Below are 25,000 nucleotides of genomic sequence, written 5' to 3'. Positions count from 1 at the left end.
GGGTTTAGAGAGAAATGTCAATGTAGTGGTATCGGGAGATATTAATGCTAGGGTAGGAAATGAACCAATAGACGGAATGGTTGGGAAGTGTGGAGTGCCTGGAAAAAATCGAAGTGGCGAGTTGGTGGCGATGTGTCTAGAAGGACTTAATGATAGCAAATACAGCGTTTAGGAGGAAAGGGTGGTGGCTGGAAGGGTGGTGGATAGGGCTTTTAATGGACTATGTAGTGGTACCCAGGAGAGGAGTAGGAAGATTTTTGGATGTACATGTTCTAAGAGAATAAGGGAATATCAGATCATTTTTTGGTGAAAGGTAAGATGAGAGTGGAGCATAGATGGAGAAAGGAAAAGGACAGAAGGTAGGGAGGTGCTTAGAGTAAACTGCTTAAATGAGAAAGGAGTGGGAGTGAAGGATAGAGTAGAACTAAGAGTGGAGCAATGGGGATGATTCAAGGAGGGAGTCGCACGGTGTGCAAAGTTGGTATGTGGAACAAGGAGGATGGGAATAAATAGAAGAAAGGGTAGTGAGTGGTGGGATGATGAAGCAAAGAAGGTTGTAGAAGAGAAGAACCGGGCATTCACAGATTGGTTACAAAATAGGACGAGAGAATATGAGAGGTACAAAGAAAAGTAAAACATAATATAAAGGAGGCAAAGAGGCAGATGTGAAATGGGGTAAAAGTATGGCCAAAAAAATTAAAGTGATAAAAAAGATGTTTTGGAAGGAAATCAAGAGAGGAAGAGGAGGCGAATCAAGTAGAGAAGAAAATGTAAAAGGTACAGATGGAGAGATGATAATGGAAAAGAAGGCAGTAAGAAGAAGATGGGCAGAGTATTTTAGGGAGTTGCTATATGTGGAGGATAGAGAGGGAAAGGTAATTGCAGTGGGAAGCGCTAATGACCGTGATGAGTAAGGAAAATGGAGGAGAAATAAGAAAAGATGAGGTGAAAGCAGTTACTAAAGTGATGAGAGCTGATAAGGCACCTGGGTTGGATGGCTGTCATGCGGAGTGTCTAAAAAGGGAAGTACAGTGATGGTGGACTGGCTGGTGAGGTTGTTTAATGTTTTAAAGAGGACAGAGTGCCAGAGGACTGGAGGAGTGTCTGTATAGTTCCACTTTACAAGGCAAAAGGGGACAAGTGTGAGTGTAGTAGTTTCCGTGGGATCAGTTTGTTGAGTGTGGTTGGGAAGGCTTGGAAGGGTTTTGACCGAGAGGATTAGGAGAGGAACAGAGAATGTAATTGGTGAAGAACAGTGTTGCGTGGATCAGATTTTTGTGGTAAGGCAGATATGTGAGAAAGCTTTAGGGAAAGGTAAGGATGTTTACTGGGCCTTTATAGATTTGAAAAATGCTTATGACAGGGTAGACAGGAAGGCACTGTGGGAGGTACTGCAGATACATGGGATAGGAGGAAATCTTTTGAGAGCACTCAAGAGTTTTTACAAGAGTAGGAGAGCGTGTGTTAGAATTAGAAATGGAGAGAGTAAATGGTTTAAGGAAAAGGTGGGACTTAACCAGGGATGTGTCCTGTCGCCTTGTCTGTTCAATTTAAACATGGATGGGGTGGTGCGAGAGGTAAACGTAAGGGTAATGGGCCAAGGATTGGAGATGGTTAAACAAAATGGAGAAAAATGGGAGATAAGCTAGTTATTGTTTGCTGACGACACTGCGCTTGTGGCAGGATCAGAGGAGGGATTGAGGAATTTAGTGACAGAGTTCGGGAAGGTGTGCGAAAGAAGTTGAAAATAAATGTGGGTAAAAGTAAGGTGATGAGATGTACAAGGGGAGAATGGATGTACTGTGTCTTGCTACATTACTTTTGACTAGGGCAGTGGGCGAGATGCAGGGATGACCCGTCATCCAGGAGGAGCCAAGATAAGAGGGAGAGACGGGGATGAATGGTTGTGGAGTATGTGGGGATGGATTGGGTGGAAGTGGATTTTATGCCTTTGTTTTCTGACTACTTCCCTTGTAAGGGGGGAAAAGCCGTTGGTATATGGATGGACAATCAACCATCTTGGTTGAGCAATTTAAGCCAAAAAAGAGCATCTATTTCTCTAGTCTGCGTTAACGAAAAAATACAGCAAAGCACTACAAATACGCGAAGAAAATAAATTTGGAAAAGGAAGGAATTAAATAGAAACTTTGGTCTACACCATCCTTACTGTCTTGTACCACTCAAGGTCTGTTCCCTACTACAACAAACTTTGTGAATACAAGGTCTTCACAATAAAAAAGTTTGTGAATACAAGAATATATTCCGCACTTCATCAACGGCATACAATCGACACATTACACTCAGCAACAACAGAATGCAACATTAATACAATGACAACTACACGTAGGTGCAATGCGGGTGAGAAAGAGAGGGAGACAGAGGTGCACGGCGGATGAAAAATAAAGCAGAACACAAGCGAAGAGAGTCATGCAAGCAACCAAGCAACCAAGCAACCCAGACCTAGAGTAAAGGCGCCGGAGTCGAAGTTCCCCGAAAACTTTCCAGGAGTCCCAAGGCCCACGGTTCCCTCAGGCGCGACCGTTACACGACGCAGCCTCTCCATTACAGAGTCCCGGCCTTCACCTCTTCCTTGAGACCCGTAACCACCTTGAGGACCTGCGCTCCTCCAATTGGAACTTTCGCTTCCTCTGCAACAAAATACATATATGTACTGTATACAGTATATATACATACATATACCAAAGGCTTTTCCCCCCTACACGGGGGGGTAGCCAAAAACAAAAAGGCATAGAAACCACTCCCACCCATTCCATTTCCTATATATTCCCCTCCCCTCCACCCTCCTTCTTATCTTGGCACCTCCTGGATGACGGGTCATCCCTGCATCCTGTCCATTGCCCTGGTTCAGAAACAGTGTCGCAAGACTCAGCACATCCACAGCAAGGCCGCTTCATTAATTCGGCGACCCCCATCTCCGTCCCCCCATACAGAAAAGGAGAAGACGGGAAAAAATCCCTTCGGGCTGCGTCATATTTTTTTTCATACACACTTCCTCACCATCCCAATACTCTTTCATCAACCCTATCTCCCAGTTCCCTTTCCACCCCTGTTCTCCTCACCTCCTCATTTCTCACTCTATCCAGCCTAGTAACCCCTATCATACTTCTCAGACATTTCATCTCAAACACAAACTCCTTCTCTCTTCCTCACTCATGTTCCATGTTTCTGCCCCCATACAGTGCTGTTGGCACAATCACTCCTTCATATAACCTCCTCTTAGCATCCATTCCCAGGTGTCTATTTCTCATTACACTTTTCAATCCACCCAGGCATTTACTCACTTCTCTTAATATATATTTTACCTCCACCTCCACTCCTCCCTTCCCTGCCACATTCGCACCCAAGTATCTAAAACTATCCACTTCCTCCAGTCTTTTACCCTTAATGCTCACTTCCAGCCTGCTGTCACTCTCTCCCCTTGTACATCTAATCACCCTACTTTTGCCCACATTCATCTTCAGCTTCCTTCTTTCACACACCTTCTCAAACTCTGTCACTAACTTCCTCAATCCCTCCTCTGATCCTGCTACAAGCGCAGTGTCGTCAGCAAACAACAATTGGCTCACCTCCCACTTTTCTCCATTTTCTTTAACCATCTCCAATCCCTGACCCACTACCCTTGCATTCACCTCTCGCACCACCCCATCCATGTATAGATTGAACAGCCAGGACGACATAATACATCCCTGACGAAGTCCCACATTTACCTTAAACCATTCACTCTCTCCATTTCTAATCCTAACACAAGCTTTACTACTCTCGTGAAAACTCCTGGCTGCTCTTAACAGCTTTCCTCCTATCCCATATATCTGCAGTACCTCCCAGTGCCTTCCTGTCTACCCTGTCGTAAGCCTTTTCCAGATCCATAAAAGCCAAAAAAACATCCTTACCTTTTCCTATAGCTTTCTCACATATCTGTCTTACCACAAAGATCTGATCTACACAACCCCTACCTGTCCTAAACTCACACTGTTCCTCACCAATTACTCCCTCTATTCCTCTCCTAATCCTCTCAATCAAGACCCTTCCATAAGCCTTCCCAACTACACTCAACAAGCTGATCCCTCTGAAACTACTACACTCACACTTGTCCCCCTTTCCCTTGTAAAGCGGAACTATACAAGCACTCCTCCAGTCCTCCGGCACTCTACCCTCTCTTAAACAAACATTAAATAACCTCACCAACCAGTCCACCATCCCTGTACCTCTTTTCTTCAGACATTCTGCATGACATCCATCCAGACCAGGTGCCTTACCTGCTCTCATCATCTTAACAGCTGCTTTAATTTCATCCTTCCCTATTTCTTCTCCATTTTCCTCACTCATCACTCTCATTTTATTAGCGCTTCCCACTGCAACTACCTTTCCCTCCCTATCCTCCTTCACATTTAGCAACTTCCTCTCAGTGCCTCTCAGTACCTCTGGTACGTAGGGGCGCCCCATATAGACCCTAAAGTATCAACTGCATTCTACTTTGCCACAGTAACATGCAGCCAATACCCCAGACGGGGTATACAGTGTATATATATATATATATATATATATATATATATATATATATATATATATATATATATATATATATATAATACATATATTATGTATTTCAATAAAAACACTAGAAACGTGTGTACTACCGATGAAAGGTAACCACAAATGAAAAGAAACAACCGGAGCAGAGCGTTTTCGTGTACTAAATCTATTTTAATTCCTAGATAAAGGTTGAAATTAATATTAATTGTGGATTTTATTAAGCTACATTCAACTATTGAAAGCTCAATAAAAACCATAAGTAATATTAACTGCAACCTTAATCTAGGATTGTATAAAATAGATAATTATATTTGTAAAGAAATAAAATGTTCCAATTGTAAGAATCATTAGACTCCTGCCCCTCAACTTGTACCCATGGGGAGCTTCCCACATTCCATGATCTTTTGTCAATATATTATATCACTAACTTCTCTTATCGTTGACACATGGATCGTGTTCACATCCCCTTTTTTCCCACAATATATTATGCTTGTTTGTACTCTATGTATTTCTGTACTGAAGATGTAATACACGAAAGCGCTCTGCTCCGGTCGTTTCTTTTCATTAGTGGTTACCTTGCATTATATATATATATATATATATATATATATATATATATATATATATATATGTGTGTGTGTGTGTGTGTGTGTGTGTGTGTGTGTGTGTGTGTGTGTCTGTATGTGTGTACCAGCCGTCCGAGTCCACTGCTAAACAAATACCTTTCATAGAATTCCATGACTCACATGACTGCGCCATCCACTGCCACGTCATTCCTGCAAACTTCTCTATCTCGCCTTTTCACCTGTCTGGTTTCCTTGCACGCTTACCATCTCACGGCGTCCACTCAGGAACACATTTGCTCCATCTGTCATCAGTCCTTCGCGCTAACTTGCCCGCTCAATTCCACTTCTTTACCGCCTCCACAATCTCATTCACTCCAGTCTGCTCTCTCACCCAATTTGCTTTCTTTCGGTCTCTCAACGTTATTCCCAACACTGATCTCTCCATTCACCTCTGTACACTCCTTAGCTTTGTCTCCATCGCTTTCGTCAGTTTCAATGTCTCGCATCCGTAGATTATTGGTGGCAGTATACATTGTAAACTTTCCGTTTCAAACATGAAGGTAGAGAGCCTCAGGATCTTATCATACCAAACACCTACAGCCAATGGTATTACGCCTTTTATTATTATTATGATCTTTTGTAACTCTCACCATCTGACCTTAATCATTACTCTCTTCAACTTCTTAAAAGATTCAACATCGATTATAATCTCTTTACTTTGAAATTTCGTATTGAACATTACTTTCTTTTCTCTTGTTCATTTTCTAGCCTACTTTAAGTCTTCTTGTTCAGATCACTCAACATATCTTGCAAGTCTTCTGCTCATTCTGAACTAAGAGTAATGCCATCCGAAAATCTAAGATTTTTAAAATATCTGCCATTAATCTTCAAACCTCTTCCCAACTCAACCGTTTGAAAATCTCTTCCAAGCTGTAAATAATTTGGGTGAAATTGTATCGCCTTCCCGTACTCCTTTCTCGATCTTTATCTTTTCTGTATCTTTATGTAGTCGAATTACAACGGTACCTTTCGCATAAATCTTTTCTAGAAACTTTACGATCTGTTCGTTTGCACCCTGCTTCAGTAACGAGTTTAGTATTGCTATTTGTTGTACCTAGTGAAAGGCATTCTCGTAATATACAAAAGCTAGACAAAGAGGGTGGAATTAGGCAGGCGAGTCAGCCTGAGATCCGACCTCAACTCGTAGCAGGGGGGTAAGGACCGGAACGAATCACTTTAACGCTTCGCCATTACTATTTGAGAAATTCTCTAGTGAACAGCGACATCAATCAAATCATTTTATGGCCGTCGCGTAAAGGACTTGAACCTCTGAGGCCAAGAGGCTAACGAGACGGTGCCCTAACCCGCTTGCCTACTGGAGGTACAAAAATCTCTGCACTCGGAACGCTACTTGTTCCCGAGATTAGGAAAGATCACTGTCTACGACCCCATTTCCTTATTCGCCAGAGATCCGACCTCAGCTCGTAGCAGGGGCTAAGGATCGGAACGAATCCCTTTCACGCTTCGCCATTGTAACTATGTGAGAAATTCGCTAGTGAACAGCGACATCAGATAATTTTATGGCCGTCGCACATAGGACTTGAGCCTACCGCTCTGAGGCCAAGAGGCTACTGGAGCAAAAATCTTTGAACTCGGAACGCTAGTATATATATATATATATATATATATATATATATATATATATATATATATATATATATATATATATATATATACTGTAGCATCATGTCATGTGTTTAAAATGTATTCATACCTTCCCGATGTATTGACGGGAAACTGAGACATACCATGATTTCCCTGTATTCACCGAGACATGTGGGAATCCCGGGAAATTCGCGAGATCTCTAGCTTGTGGATGACTCAAATAGCTTATGCTGGGAAAATCCCGGGAGTAGTACTATATAGCTCGGGAAAATTACGAGACCCCGGGATACCGGGGTCTCGTTTGATGAACCTTAGTCTGGTGTGTGCCGGGCGGAGGGAGATGCCTGCTCCTGTGTGGTCAATTGTCCCAAGACGTATTTGGCGACATGTTTTGAAATGTTAATATAACTTGTTCTGTTGTTGATGCAATTGTTGGTGTTTATGTATATCGCTTCTAGTGTTTTTCTTTGTGGTCTGCTTAGGTTTTCATGTAGAATACTTGCTTAGTTCCATTGAGATAAATGTTGTTTTCTTCGATGTGGTTTATATCCAGGCGTTTGTTTTGCGGTGGTGACGGACATCAGCTCTGTGTTCGTATAGGTGTTTTTTTAATCTCCTCTAGGTTTCACCGTAGTAAACACGGGATTTTGTGCAGGATGCTGTTGGGTTGGGGGCAGTTGTGTTGCAGGTGGGTTTTACCAATGAATGTGTAGAAAATGTATTTAAGACACTTTACTAATTGTACGTCGATGTCATTTATGACTTTGTCGATGGCTGAAATGGCATCTTGTAGTGATGTGTGGGTGTATATGGCGATAACGTCCAGACTGATTTTTTTTTCTTTTTTTTTTTTTTTTGTCTTGTAAAATATTTGGTGTTGAGTTTTTGTATGAGATCAAGAGTTTTTGATGTGCGTGTCGATGATTGTCCCAAGAGCCGAGGTACGGGGTCTGGCTAGTATTTTGGCGAGCTTTTGTGGGGTGGGGGTCGTTTGATGCCAATTCCGTTGGTGACTGGTCTCATGGGGATTCCTGGTTTGTGGGTTTTAGGAATCCCACGTATTGTTGGGGGTTTGGGATATTCTAGTTGAAGAAGGTGTTTTCCTTTGTTGGTGCGTTTAAGGATTTTCTTAACATCTCTGTTGAATCTACGAGCAGCTTCTTTGATTTGTCGTTCTGATTGTGGGATGTAGGTGCTTTTGTCTGACAGGAGGTCTTCCATTTTCTTGGCGTAATCTGCTTTGTCCATTTCCCTCTCCCTTGTCTGCAGTGGTGATATTGATGTCTTCATTCTCCGAAGTTCGTCTAATGCCGCAATGAATCGTCTAGAAATTGCCGAGTGATCGTGCAGTAAAGCAAGATGACAACGAACCAATCAACATGCAGATACACTTAACATATAGTTCATTACAGACTCAAAATAGCCCCAGCAAAATCTACAGCAACACTTCTAATCAACGGGACAAAAGAAAATAAATACATACCTCATCTCTATATCAACAACACTCTAATACCACCCCACAGACACACACACACACAAAAAAAAATACTTGGTGTAATATACGATACATCCATGTCATTCAAACAACACATCACAACATAAAAGATAAATGCACACCTAGACTCAGCGCACTTAAATCAATTACTAGAACAACATTTGGACAAAACAAGGAAACTAATACTAATACACAAACAATGCATACGCTCAGTGATGAATTATGACAGTCCAGCATGGGCACCTAATCTCAGTGAAATTCGCCTCAACACCCTTCAGACCATACAAAACAAAGCATTGAAAACAATTACAGGTTGCACATATACAATACCTACAGACCACCTACACTGTGAAACAAAAGTCCTCAAAGTCAATGATCACCTTGATACGAGAGGAACACAAACACTTGCTGCAGCCTCCACAAACCAGCATACCCGCTACACTACATAGCAGAACACCCCCACACACCAAAAAATATAAAAAACACTCAAATATCTATATCACACACAAATACTCTCTTCTGTTCCTCCAAAACCACCAAATACCAGCCTCCGAAAACATCCATAATCACATCATTCACTGTTCCATTAACACTAAAAGACAACACATTGCTGTATGCCAGACCCACTGATATCCAACCCTCCATGAAAGGACAGAGTCCACCGGCCAGACTGAGATGCGGCCACCACCAAGCCCTTCTAAGCTACCAGAAGACACTGGATGACAGCATTGTGGACAAATCCCCAGTATGTAACACTTCACCCCATACTATTCAACACATCATGGAAGACTGCATTATACACAATCACGCACGCAAACAACACAACATACACTCCATAAATGATTTGTGGGAAAAGCCCGCTTCGGCCGTGCCATTCCTTGGGGAGACGGGGCTGCTCGGACAGACAGTTTAGGGAACATCAACAACAACAACAACATGCAGGTTCTCATCCACGCATCCCTCGTCAACCACAGCAACTTCCCTATAAATACCAACGCACTCACATTCTGTAAATTATTACCTCTGAAGAAGCCTCATAAGGCGAAACCGGTTAGTCTCTGTCCTCAATCGTGTGATTTCCATTCTCACCGCTCATATATATATATATATATATATATATATATGTGTGTGTGTGTGTATGTGTGTGTGTGTACATATACACACATATGCAATAAAAACGCTAGATACGTGTGTTCCACAGATGCAGTGGTTACCTTGCGCGCAAGCACACACACACACACACACACACACACACACACACACACACACATATATATATATATATATATATATATATATATATATATATATATATATTAACAACCACAATGCACTTTAATTCTAAGCCATCAACATCGGGAGACCCAATGGAGGCCACAACCAGAAATTGAAATGTGGTTCTGCCGAATATTCGAACTCAGCTATCACATGACAAGTGCGCATTGCCTTACCAACTACGCTATCAAGAGAGATCTTGATAGCGTAGTTGGTAAGTCAATGCGCACTTGTCATGTGATAGCCGAGTTCGAGTCCTCCGCAGTACCACATCTCAATTTCTGGTTGTGGCCTCCATTGGGTCTCCCGAGGTTGTTAAAATGTATCTCTAATCACTAGAACACATTCAGTGTTGTATATATATATATATACACACACTATATATATATAGTGAGGTCATCTGTCCACATCTCTTCCTCTCTGTAGCTTATGAGTCCACTCTGTACTCTACTCTATGTACTTTCCTGAAGAGGGCTACAGTTGATAGCCGAAATATAGGATTCTTCTTTATTCAAAGTTTATTTTCTCCGATTGTGGGTTCCTGTGTGTCATATATATACATATATATATATATATATATATACACTCGTATATATACACACACACACCAAAAGTCCTTTTCCTCCTTATAAGGGGTATGACCGAGTCAAAGCATCCCCCCATCCCACATCCATCCAAAAACCAATTCGTTGTTCCTCCCCTCTTAGTACCATGTGGATGAAGGGGTCGTCTCTTACCACCGCCACACTGCTACAAGTCCAGAGGCAATGTAGCGAGGCGCAGAATACCAATCTGTTGATCAACAGCACGGCCTCGAGCTTCACACCGGAAAACCAGGGGCCGTATACACAAAACTTTTTTGTTAGCCTTAACAATCTCTGCTAGCTAACAGAAAACCACTAAAAGTTATACACCAATGCTTAACTAACAACTGTTAGCTAGCAAACAGTTGTTTGTCAAGTACCGCTAAACAGCGCTGAAGTTAGCAGCTTATGAACATGTAAATGGACGTATTATCAAAAATTGCACACATAAAACAGTGTTATTAATGCAGTTGTTCAGAATTTATTAATAAAGTATCATGATAGCACATAGATATCGTATGTATGGGTTTTTAGAAGTACTTATTAACCAACGACAGATATTTTTGGACGAAGGCGCATTGTACAGGCGGCCGTGCCACAGACAAATCTTCCGACAGAAGACTCAACAATAATTTCAGAGGACATAGACATGGCAGAAGAAACACAGAAAAAGAAAAGGAAGCCAAACTGGTCACAAGAGGAAACACTCCTCTTGATCAACGTGATTATGGAGAAAAAATAATAGTAAATGGGCGATTCAAGCCAAGTTTAAACCACAAGGATAAGAGGGAGGCATGACAAAGCACGTTGATGCTATGGTATTGTTTTCTGTTTACATATAAATGTTCATCGACACTTGGAGCCCCAATTCTAATGTTTGTGCCATCTATGGTACCCACAACACCGGGAAACCTACAGTTTTCCATGAACTCTGCTTGTTTTACTTGCACTTCTTGGCGAGTCAATAGGAATTTTACAAACTGAGTTACAATACAATATCTGGTTCTGATAGTGCATCAATTGTTTGAGTAATGACACGGCTGATTGATGCTTGCGAGGTCCCAAATTCGTCACTGCTGCATTTTACCTGTGGCTAAATATCATAGGGTAATTGCCACCTTCGTCTCAGGACTCAGTGGTCGATTCCGTTCTGTTCGGGATTGAAGTTTGTCCCTCACTAAATCAGCCATTTTTATTATACCAGCACGGTTCATTCTGAAGCGTTTGATGAGTTCGTCATCATTGTACTCGTTAAATATGTCCCGTCGCTGTCGATAAACTCGCAGTCATCTTTTAAGTTGTTGTTGCTCCGCCATCTTCTCTACTAACAGGAACTTGTTAAGAGCTTAATAGTCCTCCTCAGCACTTTTATCTTAACAGTACTTTTAAGACCATAACAAGTTTTCTGTATCACTGTTAGTGCTTAACAGCTAAATGTTAGCCTTAACAGGAATTTCTTACCCTTAACAGCTATTTGTTAGTGCTAACAAGTTTTGTGTATACGGCCCCAGGGCCCTACGCCGGCCGGCAACGACCTCTCCGGGAATATTAGACTATTGGGTTATATGTGGATGTTGCAATTCATCAGGTATTAATAAAAGAATGACGGGAGCAGTCACTGGTTGCTAGTGTCCTCGTGTGAAAGTGGAGAAAGAACAGTGTACGCTGACGAAAACAGAAACAGAGTGCCAGCCAACCGGTGTTGCACCTCCAGGTGGAGATGATGTTGGTGGTTTCCAAGGTGAAGCGGAGGGGAAATGACCCCACCCGACGTTCGTTCCGTAAATGCCAATTATACGTCCTCGAACAAAGACTGCTTCGAGTTTCACTAACTACCCGAAGCCCATGGCGGCCGGCAACGGTCCTCAGACCCCTTACCCCACCATGGACCTTTCCGGGGAGAAAAGTTAAGGGTTGCTCCTATGTTGCCAACTAGTAACAGGAAAGGATCAGTCGCCGGCTGTCGACTTTCCTAATGTGGACAATGTCGAGGAAAATATACAAAGTTGACAGGGAGAGATCGTCACAGGTTTTGACGACTGACGGGGTGGGGAGAGGATTCCCTCCCACGTCAATCCTGCAGGATCAAGACTTGTAGTACCCACCATTGAAACACACACAAACAAGGATGGCGCATTGCTATGGCAACCCTAAAACCTTCCCTACCTGGTGGCCCTCTTCCTTCCCTTCCTGGGTGCCGCCAGGCGATTTCATTCACCTTCACGGCAGCTTCTCGACAGCAAAGGGGCTACAGGGCACATCGGTAAATCAAACACTCATGCGTCACAAAAATTGAATGAGAGGAGGGATGGAGAGAGAGGGAGAGGGATAAAGAGCTATAGAGAGGGGGAGGGAGAAAGAGAGAGATAGAGGGGGGAGGGAGAAAGAGATAGAAGGGGGAGGGAGGAAAAGAGGGAATGAGGGAGGAGAAAGTGGGAAGGGAATGGGAGAGAAAAAGGGTGGGAGAAAGGAGAACGAGAGAGAGGAGGGGAAGGAAAGAGGAGAGAGGAAAGGGACAAAAGGGAGGGGGAGAAAAGAGGGAGAAAGGGGAGAGAGGAGAGAGGAGAGGGAGGGAAGGGGAGAGAGAGAGAGAAAGAGAGAGAGAGGGAGAGAGGAGGGAGAGAGAGGGGAGAGAAAAGGTGGAGGGGGATGAGGGAGGGGGAAAGAGGGGCAGTGAAGTAGAGGGAAAGATGGAAGAGAGGAGGAAGGAAACACACAAAGGAACACAGAGGAAGAACAAACAACAGCAGGCCTACTGGCCCTAACGAGGCTGTTTGTGTTTACTATAATAAGCTACAGTTAAGAAAATAGGGTAGCTAGGCGATAGAAGATGAGCTAACACTACTGCTACCACAATCCTCTCCAATTACAATTAAATGCCAGGCTGTCAGAAAGAAGGAAGGAGGGAGGGCGAGGGATAAATAAACAATAAACACAAGTAAATAAATAAATAAATAATTAAAAGTGTAGTAGGAGGGAACGTACAAGGGGTCTTTCCGGGTGCTGTAATGGACCTTGTGGACGACGTCCCGTCTTCCCCTTCCTCCGCCCTTCGCGTTCTCGTTCTCGTCCTCGCTGTAATAGTTGTCGTGAATCCAAGGAGCCTGACGGAGGTCGGCCAGGTAGTTTTCTCTCTCCTGAACGTGGCCACGGGCACTGTTGAAGTCTGCAAATGGAAGATAAACTTTTTTTTCAGAGTGCATGTTTGAAAGAGTTCAACACGCGTACTGTTGATACGGAGAGTGTATTGGTGCCATACTCCGCCATCCCCCAAGGGGTCACTCTGGATTCCGGTGGTGGGTGGGTGGGGGTGGCAGGTCATTTGATGTTGGAACAATTTGTATTTGTCACAAATTTAAAAACGTGTTTTGTTTAATTGTAGATGTGGTGGATATATGCGAGGCGAGTGTACAATATAAATACATATAAGGACCATGTTACAATCAATCTTATCTAAAACTAGACATAACACTGTATATCATATATACGTCCATATCAAATAACCAAACGTGGCCGCCGCGAAGCTTCGACCCGGGGTTTCCCCCTCGGACTGCGTGCATGCGGGACTTCGGATCGAAGCCTCGCTTAGGCCGGTTTGATCACTTGATAGACTCCACAGCCACGAGTGATATGCTCCATAACACATGCATATACCAAAAGGTCTCTTTTCACTTACATGACCGATGGATTCGTCAAAGCATACAAATAATAATAATAATAATAATAATAATAATAATAACAATAATAATAATATAAAAAAAATCTAAGCTCAGTGAATCTGTTACTAACGATACAAATTTGGGGCCTTGCCTGCGATTGCCTGGTCGGGAGCTATCTTCAACTTCTGGATCATGAACCTGGGAAGAGTGGAAAACAAATAATCAATCAATCAATCAATCAATCAATATATATATATATATATATATATATATATATATATATATATATTATACATATATATGTATAAATATGCATATATATATGTATATATATATATATTATACATATATATATATACATATATGTATAAATATGCATATATATATGTATATATATGCATATATATGTATTTATATATGTATACATATGCACATATATACATGTATGTGTGTACATATATATATATATATATATTTACATATATACACACATATATACACATATATATAATATACATACATACACACATATATATATAGAAATAAATTCATCTGCTGGGATTCGAACCCCCGCCAGAGCTGATTGCTTCATATAAAGCGAGGACCGTACGGCCTGTACCACCGCGACCCTTCAAAACAGAACGAATTAGTTCACGGACTATTCATTCTCCCGGGGGCACTCGGGTGGAGCGTGGTATGTACTGTATTTCATCAAACACCACGTTCCAACCGAGTGCCCTCGTCAGAATGAATAGTCCGTGAACTAATTCGTTCTGTTTTGAAGGGGGTTCGAATCCCAGCAGATGAGTTTATTTCCAATTGTCAAAATGACACACACACACACACACACACACATATATATATATATATATATATATATATATATATATAAATATGTATAAATATATATATATATATATATATATATATATAACTTATTCAACATCTTAAAATATTTGTTCTGGCCATCCCATTAGGTTTTATTGAAGTAAGACAAACAGACATACACAAACATCCAGGAATCTCTGATACCATACACTTCATAAATATGTAAATAAAAAATGGGAGTAAAATATGACTTTTGATGAACACAGAAACAGTTTTTAATTCAGGGACGAACAATGTAAATAAAGAAACATATAAATGAATAAAATAAATAAAGGACTTAATCCGCCCTCGACTGGAATATGCAGCAGTGGTGTGGTGTCCCCAAAAAGTAAAGTATATCCATAAGATTGGAGAATACAAAAATCTGTGATTAAATTGACTCCCAACTTTGCATACAAAATGTACAAAGTACAAAGTCAGTTAGGAAGGAGCAACAATTGAACATATAGAAATTGGGAACTCAATGAGTCTAATCGTAGGTCAGACATGAGAAACAGATCAGAAACTGAAAGTCAGTCAGTAAGAGAGGATGTTGACCTAAGGCTTACGAACTAATTTAAGTTGGTGTTTTGGTGTGGTTACGGTTGTATAAGAACATATATGTGATTACTACAAATTGTTTGAAAAACTTATGTTGGAAATATATAGAAAAACTAAACCAAACTTTTCATTAGCTACACTACCACCTCCCCCCCAAAGATCTCTCGAGATCATCGACGGCATTTCTTCTATCTTTTCCCATAAGAGGAGCTGACAACCGGGGACTGATCCCTTCTTACCCGTCCTACTACTTTCAGCTGATGATATAGAAAAGATCCCACACAATATAAAACAAGCACGTTTCTTCCCAGGAAGATTTATGAGAGGGCCCCGAAGACCGATGCCTGCCGCTGAGGGGCCATAGTCAAGGCTCATCTCAATTCACCCTTTACGTGCCGAGTGGCACTTCTATTATGGCTGCCGCCAAGCCATTTCATTCACCTTTGTCCGTAATGGTATATTTTCACAAAGTAATTTTACCCATCAACTCTTGTTATGGTACTCATGCAAAATTCACTCGCCATCTCTTCTGTGGCCGCCCCTCTTCCCCCCCCCCAATCCGGTCGTCACCCCCCCCCCCCATAACCTGGTCGTCGTCACCTACCTGGCCCCACACATACTCTGGTCGCCACCTCACCCCTCACCCACCCTAGGCTATGCTTCAGATCATGACTGACAACACGACTGACAGTCAGACACAGGAGGAGAAGGCGGGAAAAGGATAAAAAGGGCCGACGAGACGCCAGCACCGTCGGGTTGCAGGGGTTGACCACGACGCTAACACCAGCACTAATAGCTCCTCCTCCTCCTCCTCCTCCTGGTGGCTTGGGTGTGGCCCAACTCTTTGTACACGATTTAAGGCACAATTATTAGGCCTTCCGCCCCGCCCAGGCACGCGAAGGCACGCAGGGCGAGCCCTCCTCAGGCAGCCTCACCCACCACCGCCGCCGCCGCCACCACCACCACCACCTCACCATCACAATCACTAGAACTTCCACTTAGACATCATCAAGGCATTGCTAAGTATGTACAGTGTACACCTCCATTTTCTTCGTCAATACATCTTCTAATTGTACTACCATTACTGTTACCACCGCCATCTCCACCACCAATTTCACCAACGTACCTCAAATACTACCTTCCCTTTCTCCATCAACACCGGGTGCAATACTCCTCCACCTGTTAACACCACCACTGTCTCCAGAATCACCACCATATATCTCCTCTAAAAGCAGTTTCTTTCTCCCACCTCTTTCTCCAACAAATAGAAATTCACACACTCTCAACCATCAACATTAACTACCCCAACGCGACCGACATCACCACCACCCTTCTTCAAACACCTCCACCTCCACCGCCACTTACCTGCACACCATGTATCCCGTTCGGTTGAGCCCGTGCGTGCAATGGACACCAATCAGCTTATCTGCAACAATGAAAGAGTACATGATGAAACCAACTGGGAAAAAATTGACATTATATTTTCTCTGAAAACCAATACCCCTTGAGGATCTTCATGTGAACTTATTTGGTGAAGATGTGAGGCAGGCAGAGCGGGAACAAATTAATTATAATGCATTGTAAAAAACAATTCGCCATTTTTTAATGCTTAATTGAGACTTAACATTTTTAAACTAATACGGAAGCCTCTGAAATAAAATATTACATGTGTATTTGCTTGCTACTTCACTTTCCACTCTACGGCATATCCACACACACACACACAATATATATATATATATATAATATATATATATATATATATATATATAATATATATATATATATATATATATATCGTATTTGCCAGCGCATAAGACGCACCCTATTTCACAAGGATATTTTGTGGAAAAAATAGTATGTTTCACCAAACATTTATTGAGAGATATTTTAAATTGGTTTTGTAAGGAAAATGTATGATTCTGAAATGAAATACAATATTGCGAAAGACGCAGAGCAATTTTTTAATACATTTTAGATATAAAAAATAAAAAACGCGTCTTATATGCCGGCAAATCGTGCAGCTGACACCCTACTTCTGGCGGTGAATGTGTGTGTAGGCGTTTACTCTATCTTCCTTTGTCGTGTTAAAGATGACGGCTACTGTTCGAAAAGTTTTCATGAACAACCCAGACCCGATTTGTTTTACTTATGAAAGCTTCACAATGCCCAGTTTGATGAAGGAGAGGAGCCTACGGCAGGAGGCGCTGAGTAGCTGTGGCCGAATCCGTCAGGTTCTCTCTATTATGCGCCGTAGGGACTGTTGGGCCTGGTTACTAACAGTCACTGCAAATAGGAATCAGGAGTGCAGGATTCGAACACACAACTAGGCGAGTACGAGACAAGCACGCTTGCGATGACGTCACCGGTGCACCATAGTCATAGGTTGAATATGTGATTTTGTGGAGGTGACTTTTCTTCACTTTCGTTTAAAACTGTTAAGCAAACATCGTGGGATCTAGATAAAGTATGTCAGCACCGTGTTGATTTTTTTTTTTTTTTTTTACTGAGGACCAAAAGGGAAGAGAACAAAATTGACATGTGGCATTCTCATGGTATTGCAAGAGTTGAAAAATGGTATATGACTTATCCTTTATTCTAAGCGTTTCCTTCACTTTTACCATTTAGTATCGCTCCTTAAATATCTCCTCCTAGACCAAAACCTCTATTAGGACTCCACTTCTTCGGTGCGATAAGTAATCCCCACTAACCATCACCAACCATGCACATGCGAGAAGGTACTCGTCTTTGGCAAGACTCCCAATGTTACAGACATCACAAATTCTTGAATCACCAAAACAGCTTGACTCAGTAATGCAACGTAAGAAAAACAGAACGCTCCCGCAGCATCACCAACACGTGATGCCTAATGTCACCAGACAGATCCATTGAACCCTTACTTATACCTAACCCAATTACTTTTAACTCCAATTTATACACCACAGCCAGCCACGTCCACCATTCATACAACTTAACCTCATACAATGGAACTAACACTTGTTTAATGACTAACACATCTCCCATATGGCAACCCACAAAACCTTAACTCTCGCCTTTATTAACGAATGGCTATGCCCGTTGTACCTAGGACTGCCGAGGTCAAGTACCTGGCAGGAGGACTGCCCAGGTCAAGGCCCGGCATAGGTCTGCCCAGGTCAAGGATCTGACAGAAGGCCTGTCTAGGTGGGAAACCTCATTTCACCTGATATCCACCTGTAATCGCCAGATCATATTCTTAATAAAACGAAGAAATTACCATAAAGGTATTTCTCAACCGTACTAAGTCCCCCTCATTACATTAAGTCCCCTTCATTACATAAGTCCCCAAGGATAGAAGCGCTGGTTATTACTGAAAAAAAAGAGAAACGAAAGGCTTTTAACCCCTCGCTACGACCTTTAAATATTTTGTGGATCACGTAAAGAATCGTCACCCCAGACTTCGACTGGGTGACAATTCTTCTTCATGTGGGCTATCCTAGGTTTACGATTCTTCGGTTATACAAGTCGATAACAACAAGCATAACCCGTATTCAACCTAATATAATCTTTATTCCATTGTTGATATTCGGCATACTGGGGTGACAATTCTTCAGGTGGGATCTCATGTGGTGACGATTCTTCATGTGGGCGTTCTGGGGGGGGGGGTGACAAGTCTCAATGTTATCCGATTTTGTTCTGGCAAAAACCACACAATTTCATTCAGTTGAAGGCATGAACCTGTGATGGAGCAGTTGATCAGCTTGTCACCAATGTTCAGCGCCTCTGCACGTATTGTTTCTATCAAGCAAGCAACCACAACGAAGATGGCAATCTATACTAATCCGTAAATTTATAAAAGTACACATATACGCTCTTTCGCTCTCTCTCTCTCTCTCTCTCTCTCTCTCTCTCTCTCACACACACACACACACACACACACACACACACACACACACACACATACGGCTCGACGATACAGTGTTTCACTCTCGACTGCTAATTCAGCGATCCAAGTAAGGGCACATCTACACTATCAGTGACCACCTTTGGTGTTCGATCACACTGTGGTGTTCGATCACACTGTACTACAATTTGCCAGTTCTAACTAGTATGTCATCCCTGTGGAATAATACTACCAAGGACAACATCCCAGGGATTTGCAGACCATATCAACTTTCTACTCATTTCTTACTCTAAAACCCCAGGAGAAGTTTGCAGGAGTGTTGGCAGAGGTTGGCGTGGTCGTGTGGTTCATGGAATGCTATGAAAAGGGCCTTTGTTCAGCAATGAACTCAGGATGGCTGATTGATATTGATGAACCCATCCACCGGAACGTTGTCAACGGGGGTTAAGTGTCTAGTTCCACGGAGATGTTTAAGTGCCTCTGGTAACACTGCTGGGGATGTAGCTCACAGGGTCCCACGTTCGAATCCATAGCTCGCTCGTGACCTGCCTCGGTCAGGAACGGTGCCTCAGCTGATTGCGTCAACACTATAACTTTCCGGGTACTCGACGTCACCATCCTCCAAAACTACAGGTACCGCATAGTCGAGGAAATAATCCGCGGTTGCGTGTGAACGCCTCCATTAGATTTACATTGTAATTGAAACGCTGCGGTCGAAGCCACTTGTGGGAACAGGATCATAGTAGGATAATGTAGACGGGTCTTTGATTCCCACCCAGGACAGACATTTTCTGCATCGCTGCACTGCGAGCCAGCCCTCCAACTCTGGAGGACAAGGTATGTGAGCACGTGCGGGCGCGTGTGTAAGGTCACATCATTACCTATACTCGTACATCGGACCATATATGAGCTCTGAGCTCTCGTCCGGACGGGTAGAAACTGTCGATCACGAGTCCAACATGTGATCCAAGATCGTGGTGAATCACACACATATTGTACATATACACAAGTCTTCAGCAAGTGGTGAAGGTAATGTAAGAATCCCACCTACTAAGAACTGCGGCAATTTGAGAATAAATATACATATAAACACACACACACACACACACACAATACACGTAAACGTATAAATATGCATCTACACACGCACGCACGTATGCACGTAAGCACACACACACACACACACACACACACACACACACACACACACACAGACTCGTATACACATGCACGCACGGATACACACAATTATGTAATTCAAGAGGATTCAAAATGATCGTTTTCGTGTCAAGAAAATTACAATAGACAGGATAAAATTGGGGTAAAAAAAAACAAGCACGCACACACGCGCTCACACGCACACATACAACACGATGGCGCAATGGTAGAGTTCCCGTCTGCCACTACGACAGTCCGGGTTTGAATCTCGCCCAGGGCTGAAATAATTTCAGTAACGATGCGCTGCGAGTCGTTACTCCAACTCTCGTGGGCGGGTAGTTGTGTGTGTGTGTGTGTGTGTGTGTGTGTGTGTGTGTGTGTGTGTGTGTGTGTGTGCGCGTGCGGGTTAGGTCACAACATTACCCATACATCGGTCATATATGAGCTCTGAGCTCTCTTTCGGGAGGGAAATAACTGTCGATCACGAGTCCAACACGTGATCCAAGATCATGGTGAATGAGAGAGAGAGAGAGAGAGAGAGAGAGAGAGAGAGAGAGAGAGAGAGAGAGAGAGAGAGAGAGAGAGAGAGAGAGAGAGAGAGAGAGAGAGAGAGAGAGGGGGGGGGGCAGGAGTGCGTCACGAGTTTCTTTGGCAGTGACGTCACCACGACCCAGGGACACTTAGGTCGACCGAGGTCGCGACCTTCGGCGCCGAGCCGGTGAGCGAGGTTTTTCCCCTCCACGGGCGCCGCCGGCGAAGATACCCTCCCGATCCCACCATCCCCTTCGCAGGGTCAGGCGAACTCTACTCCGAACGAGTTCCTCCTTCGTCTGCGTTGTTCGTATAGAGGATGGGATTCTCAGGTATTATTCTGGCTGACGTCATTCGGCTGACGGGGCTGGAGGGCTTCGTTATCAATCGCCTGATTGTCTCGACCGATTCCTCCGCTACGATGAGATCTGCCAAATGATTTTATTCAGCTGAGAAGAGAACTCTCTTGTGAGGAGCACAATATCATCAAAACTTGACCAACGTGGCCTAGTTCACACATTTTGTTCTGCCTAAGAGTAAACGACTCTGTTCAGCTACGGGATTAGTGAAACTAGAGCCAGACAAAATAGAGAGAGAGAGAGAGAGAGAGAGAGAGAGAGAGAGAGAGAGAGAGAGAGAGAGAGAGAGAGAGAGAGAGAGAGAGAGAGAGAGAGAGAGAGAGAGAGAGAGAGAGAGAGAGAGAGAGAGAGAGAGAGACGTTGTTTACTGTTTTATTGTTTTTGTGAAGACGTAGAAAGGTCCAACGAGCCTGAGGACCTGCACCGTCCATGAAAGGAGCAAAGTTCCCGCTGCATGAACTATGTTTGCAGCTTCGGCGTCGGCGCCGGGAGTGGGGGAATGGGGGAATCTGGTTCAATGCGTGGCAAACTGTTCGAATCTCTCTCTCTCTCTCCTATTGTCCCTATTGTATCTATTCATCCATTCAAGTTTTTTTTTTTAGTTCTGATTTCTTGTCTCTATACAAGAAACTCCTTCAGCCAGCACCACTGCAATAGGATTACTAAATTCAGCACAATTACATACATTGGTTTCTCATGAATATAAATTGGAAGAAAGTAATGTAACTCCTAATCAAACCTTGCAAATATATTCTTACACCTATGCAGTATGATGTAAGTCTACTTACAGAATAATATACTGAATCTTTATCAAGTTTTTTTTATTTTCACTATATTTTTTCTACTCAACGAGGCATATACAAAATAAATAAACGAATTCTCCCGGGGACACTTGGACACGTACGTTTCTAACCCACCTTCCTAATAATGTCTAGATTGCGAAGATGAAGCGCACGCTACGGGGCGATTAGTTGATGCCAAACCCATCGCCTTTGACCTCCATGGTCCGATAGCCAGGGCACGTGGCAGTCACCGTGGTATAGTGAAAAGAATCCGATGAACAAGAATCCATTTTGGCAAGGTTAATAAATAAATGAAAAAATAAATAAATAAATAAATAAATAAATAAAATAATATTATATATATATATATATACATATATATATATATATATATATATATATATATATATATATATATATATATTATATATATAATCAACCACAATGCACTTTAATTCTGAGCCATCAACATCGGAAGAACCGTGGAGGCAAGATGCAGAACCTACGGCCATCACGTGACCAGTGCAGTAGTGGCTTAGACCATGGCTCCTACTGCAATGGTCACGTGCTAGCCGTAGGTTCGAGTCCTCGGGCGTGCCACGTTTAAATTTATGCATGTTGCCTCCACGGTTCTTCCGATGTTGATGACTTAGAATTATAGTGCATTGTGGTTGATAGTAATGTATCTCTAGTCACTGGGACCCATTCAGTGTTGAACATATATATATATATATATATATATATATATATATATATATATATATTATATATATATATTCATAATTATATATATATATATATTATACAATATATATACTTATATATATATATACATATATATCATAACAAAGTAGTAGCCTCTGTCTGTCTTACTTCACGAACTCCTACTAAGGTTTAGGAGGTGGACCCCCATAACCATATATATTTTGATACCCTATCACTCCAGGTACCTCCTTTCTTCAGACATTCTGCATGGCATCCATCCAGACCAGGTGCCTTACCTGCTCTCATCATCTTAACAACTGCTTTCACTTTATCCTTCCCTATTTCTCCTCCATTTTCCTCACTCATCACTCTCTTTTTCTTAGCGCCCCCCACCGCAACTATGCAGAATCCCTGAAGAAAGGAGGTACAGTGAAGGTGGACTGGCTGGTGAGGTTATTTAATGTTTGTTTGAGAGAGGGTAGAGTGCCGGAGGACTGGAGGAGTGCCTGTATAGTTCCGCTTTACAAGGGAAAAGGGGACAAGTGTGAGTGTAGTAGTTTCAGAGGGATCAGCTTGTTGAGTGTAGTTGGGAAGGCGTATGGGAGGGTCTTGATTGAGAGGATTAGGAGAGGAACAGAGGGAGTAATTGGTGAGGAACAGTGCGGGTTTAGGACAGGTAGGGGTTGTGTAGATCAGATCTTTGTGGTAAGACAGATATGTGAGAAAGCTATAGGAAAAGGTAAGGCTGTTTTCTGAGCTTTTATGGATCTGGAAAAGGCTTATGACAGGGTAGATAGGAAGGCACTGTGGGAGGTGCTGCAGATATTTGGATAGGAGGAGAGCTGTTAAGAGCAGTCAGGAGTTTTTACAAGAGTAGTAGAGATTGTGTTAGGATTAGAAATGGAGAGAGCGAATGGTTTGAGGTAAAGGTGGGACTTCGTCAGGGATGTGTTATGTCACCCTGGCTGTTCAATTTTTACATGGATGGGGTGGTGCGAGAGCTGAATGCAAGGGTAGTGGGTCAGGGGTTGGAGATAATTAAAGAAAATGGAGAAAAGTGGGAGGTGAGCCAGTTGTTGTTTGCTGACGACACTACGCTTATATCAGGATCAGAGAAGGGATTGAGGAAGTTAGTAACAGAGTTTGAGGTGTGGGAAAGAAGAAAGTTAAAGATAAATGTGAGCAAAAGTAAGGTGATGAGATGTACAAGGGGAGAGAGTGACAGCAGGCTGGAGGTGAGCATTAAGGGTGAAAGACTGGAGGAAGGGGATAGTTTTAGATATTTGGGTGCGAATGTGGCAGGAAAGGGAGGAGTGGGGGTGGAGGTAGAATGTAGATTGAGAGAAGCGAGTAAATACCTTGGTGGATTGAAAAGTGTAATGAGAGATAGATATCTGGGAATGGATGCTAAGAGGAGGTTATATGAAGGAGTGATTGTACCAACAGCATTGTACGGGGCAGAAACATGGAACAGGAGAGAGGAAGAGAGAAGGAGTTAGAATGTGTTTGAGGTGAAATGTCTGAGAAGTATGATAGGGGTTACTAGGCTGGATAGAGTAAGAAATGAGGAGGTGAGGAGAACAGGGGTGGAAAGGGAACTGGGAGATAGGGTTGATGAAAGGATATTAGGATAGTTTGGACACATGGAAAGAATGAGTGAAGAAAGATTGGAAAAAGAAGTATGGAAGGCAGAGGTGGAAAAAGTGAATATGAGGGGGCGTCCTAGGATGAGGTGGATGGATGGGGTGAAGGGGGCATTACAAAAGAGAGGAATGTCTGTGGAGGAAGGACGGGAGAGGACAGAAGATAGGGGTGAATGGAGAGGGGTTGTGTATAGATGATGCTATGATGCATGAGGGGGAGTGGGTGGGGGATGGGGGGTGAGGAAGTATGTATGAAAAAAAATTTGAAGCAGCCCGAAGGGATTTCTCCCCGTCTTCTCCTTTTCTGCATGAGGGGACGGAGAGGGAGGGTCACCGAATTTATGAAGCGGCTTTGCTGTGGATGTGCTGTGTCTTGCGACACTGCTTCTGACCCAGGGCAGTGGACAGGATGCAGGGATGACCCGTCATCCAAGAGATGCCAAGATAAGAGGGAGGGAGGAGGGTGGAGGGGAGTGGAATATATAGGAAATGGAATGGGTGGGAGTGGTTTCTATGCCTTTTTCTTTGTGGCTACCACCCATGTTGGGGGAAAAAGCCTTTGGTATATGTATGTTAGGATTGAAGGTTAAAGTTAGGTGGGGTATGGTGTGGTAACACGCCACTACTGTTGTGTCCCCTTAACGCGCGTAGCATTTTTGATATAAAAATTACTATGATTAAACAAACCATGATATGTGTCCATAAATATTATT

The 25,000-nt window shown here is 42.8% G+C and overlaps 1 protein-coding gene across 2 annotated transcripts in view; it reads right to left on the bottom strand.

The window, feature by feature from the left end:
• Positions 1–25,000, bottom strand: part of LOC143017897 (uncharacterized) — a 630,413-nt gene that overhangs the window by 6,268 nt on the left and 599,145 nt on the right. The window contains exons 6-9 of one of the 2 annotated variants that reach the window (XM_076172937.1): positions 16,592–16,652; positions 13,950–13,996; positions 13,125–13,305; positions 2,461–2,648 (exon numbers count right to left, since the gene is read on the bottom strand). In XM_076172937.1, the coding sequence (XP_076029052.1) occupies positions 2,461–2,648; positions 13,125–13,305; positions 13,950–13,996; positions 16,592–16,652 (477 nt within the window). The remainder of the gene's footprint in view (positions 1–2,460; positions 2,649–13,124; positions 13,306–13,949; positions 13,997–16,591; positions 16,653–25,000) is intronic. The other variant, XM_076172938.1, reaches the window with a different exon arrangement.

This window comes from Oratosquilla oratoria, chromosome 33 (genome assembly GCF_046742065.1).
Source record: "Oratosquilla oratoria isolate Oo_2021 chromosome 33, ASM4674206v1, whole genome shotgun sequence".
In the NCBI taxonomy this organism is placed as follows: domain Eukaryota; kingdom Metazoa; phylum Arthropoda; class Malacostraca; order Stomatopoda; family Squillidae; genus Oratosquilla; species Oratosquilla oratoria.
Note: the sequence above shows the minus strand (reverse complement) of the source record. Positions and strands in the feature narration are given on the sequence as shown.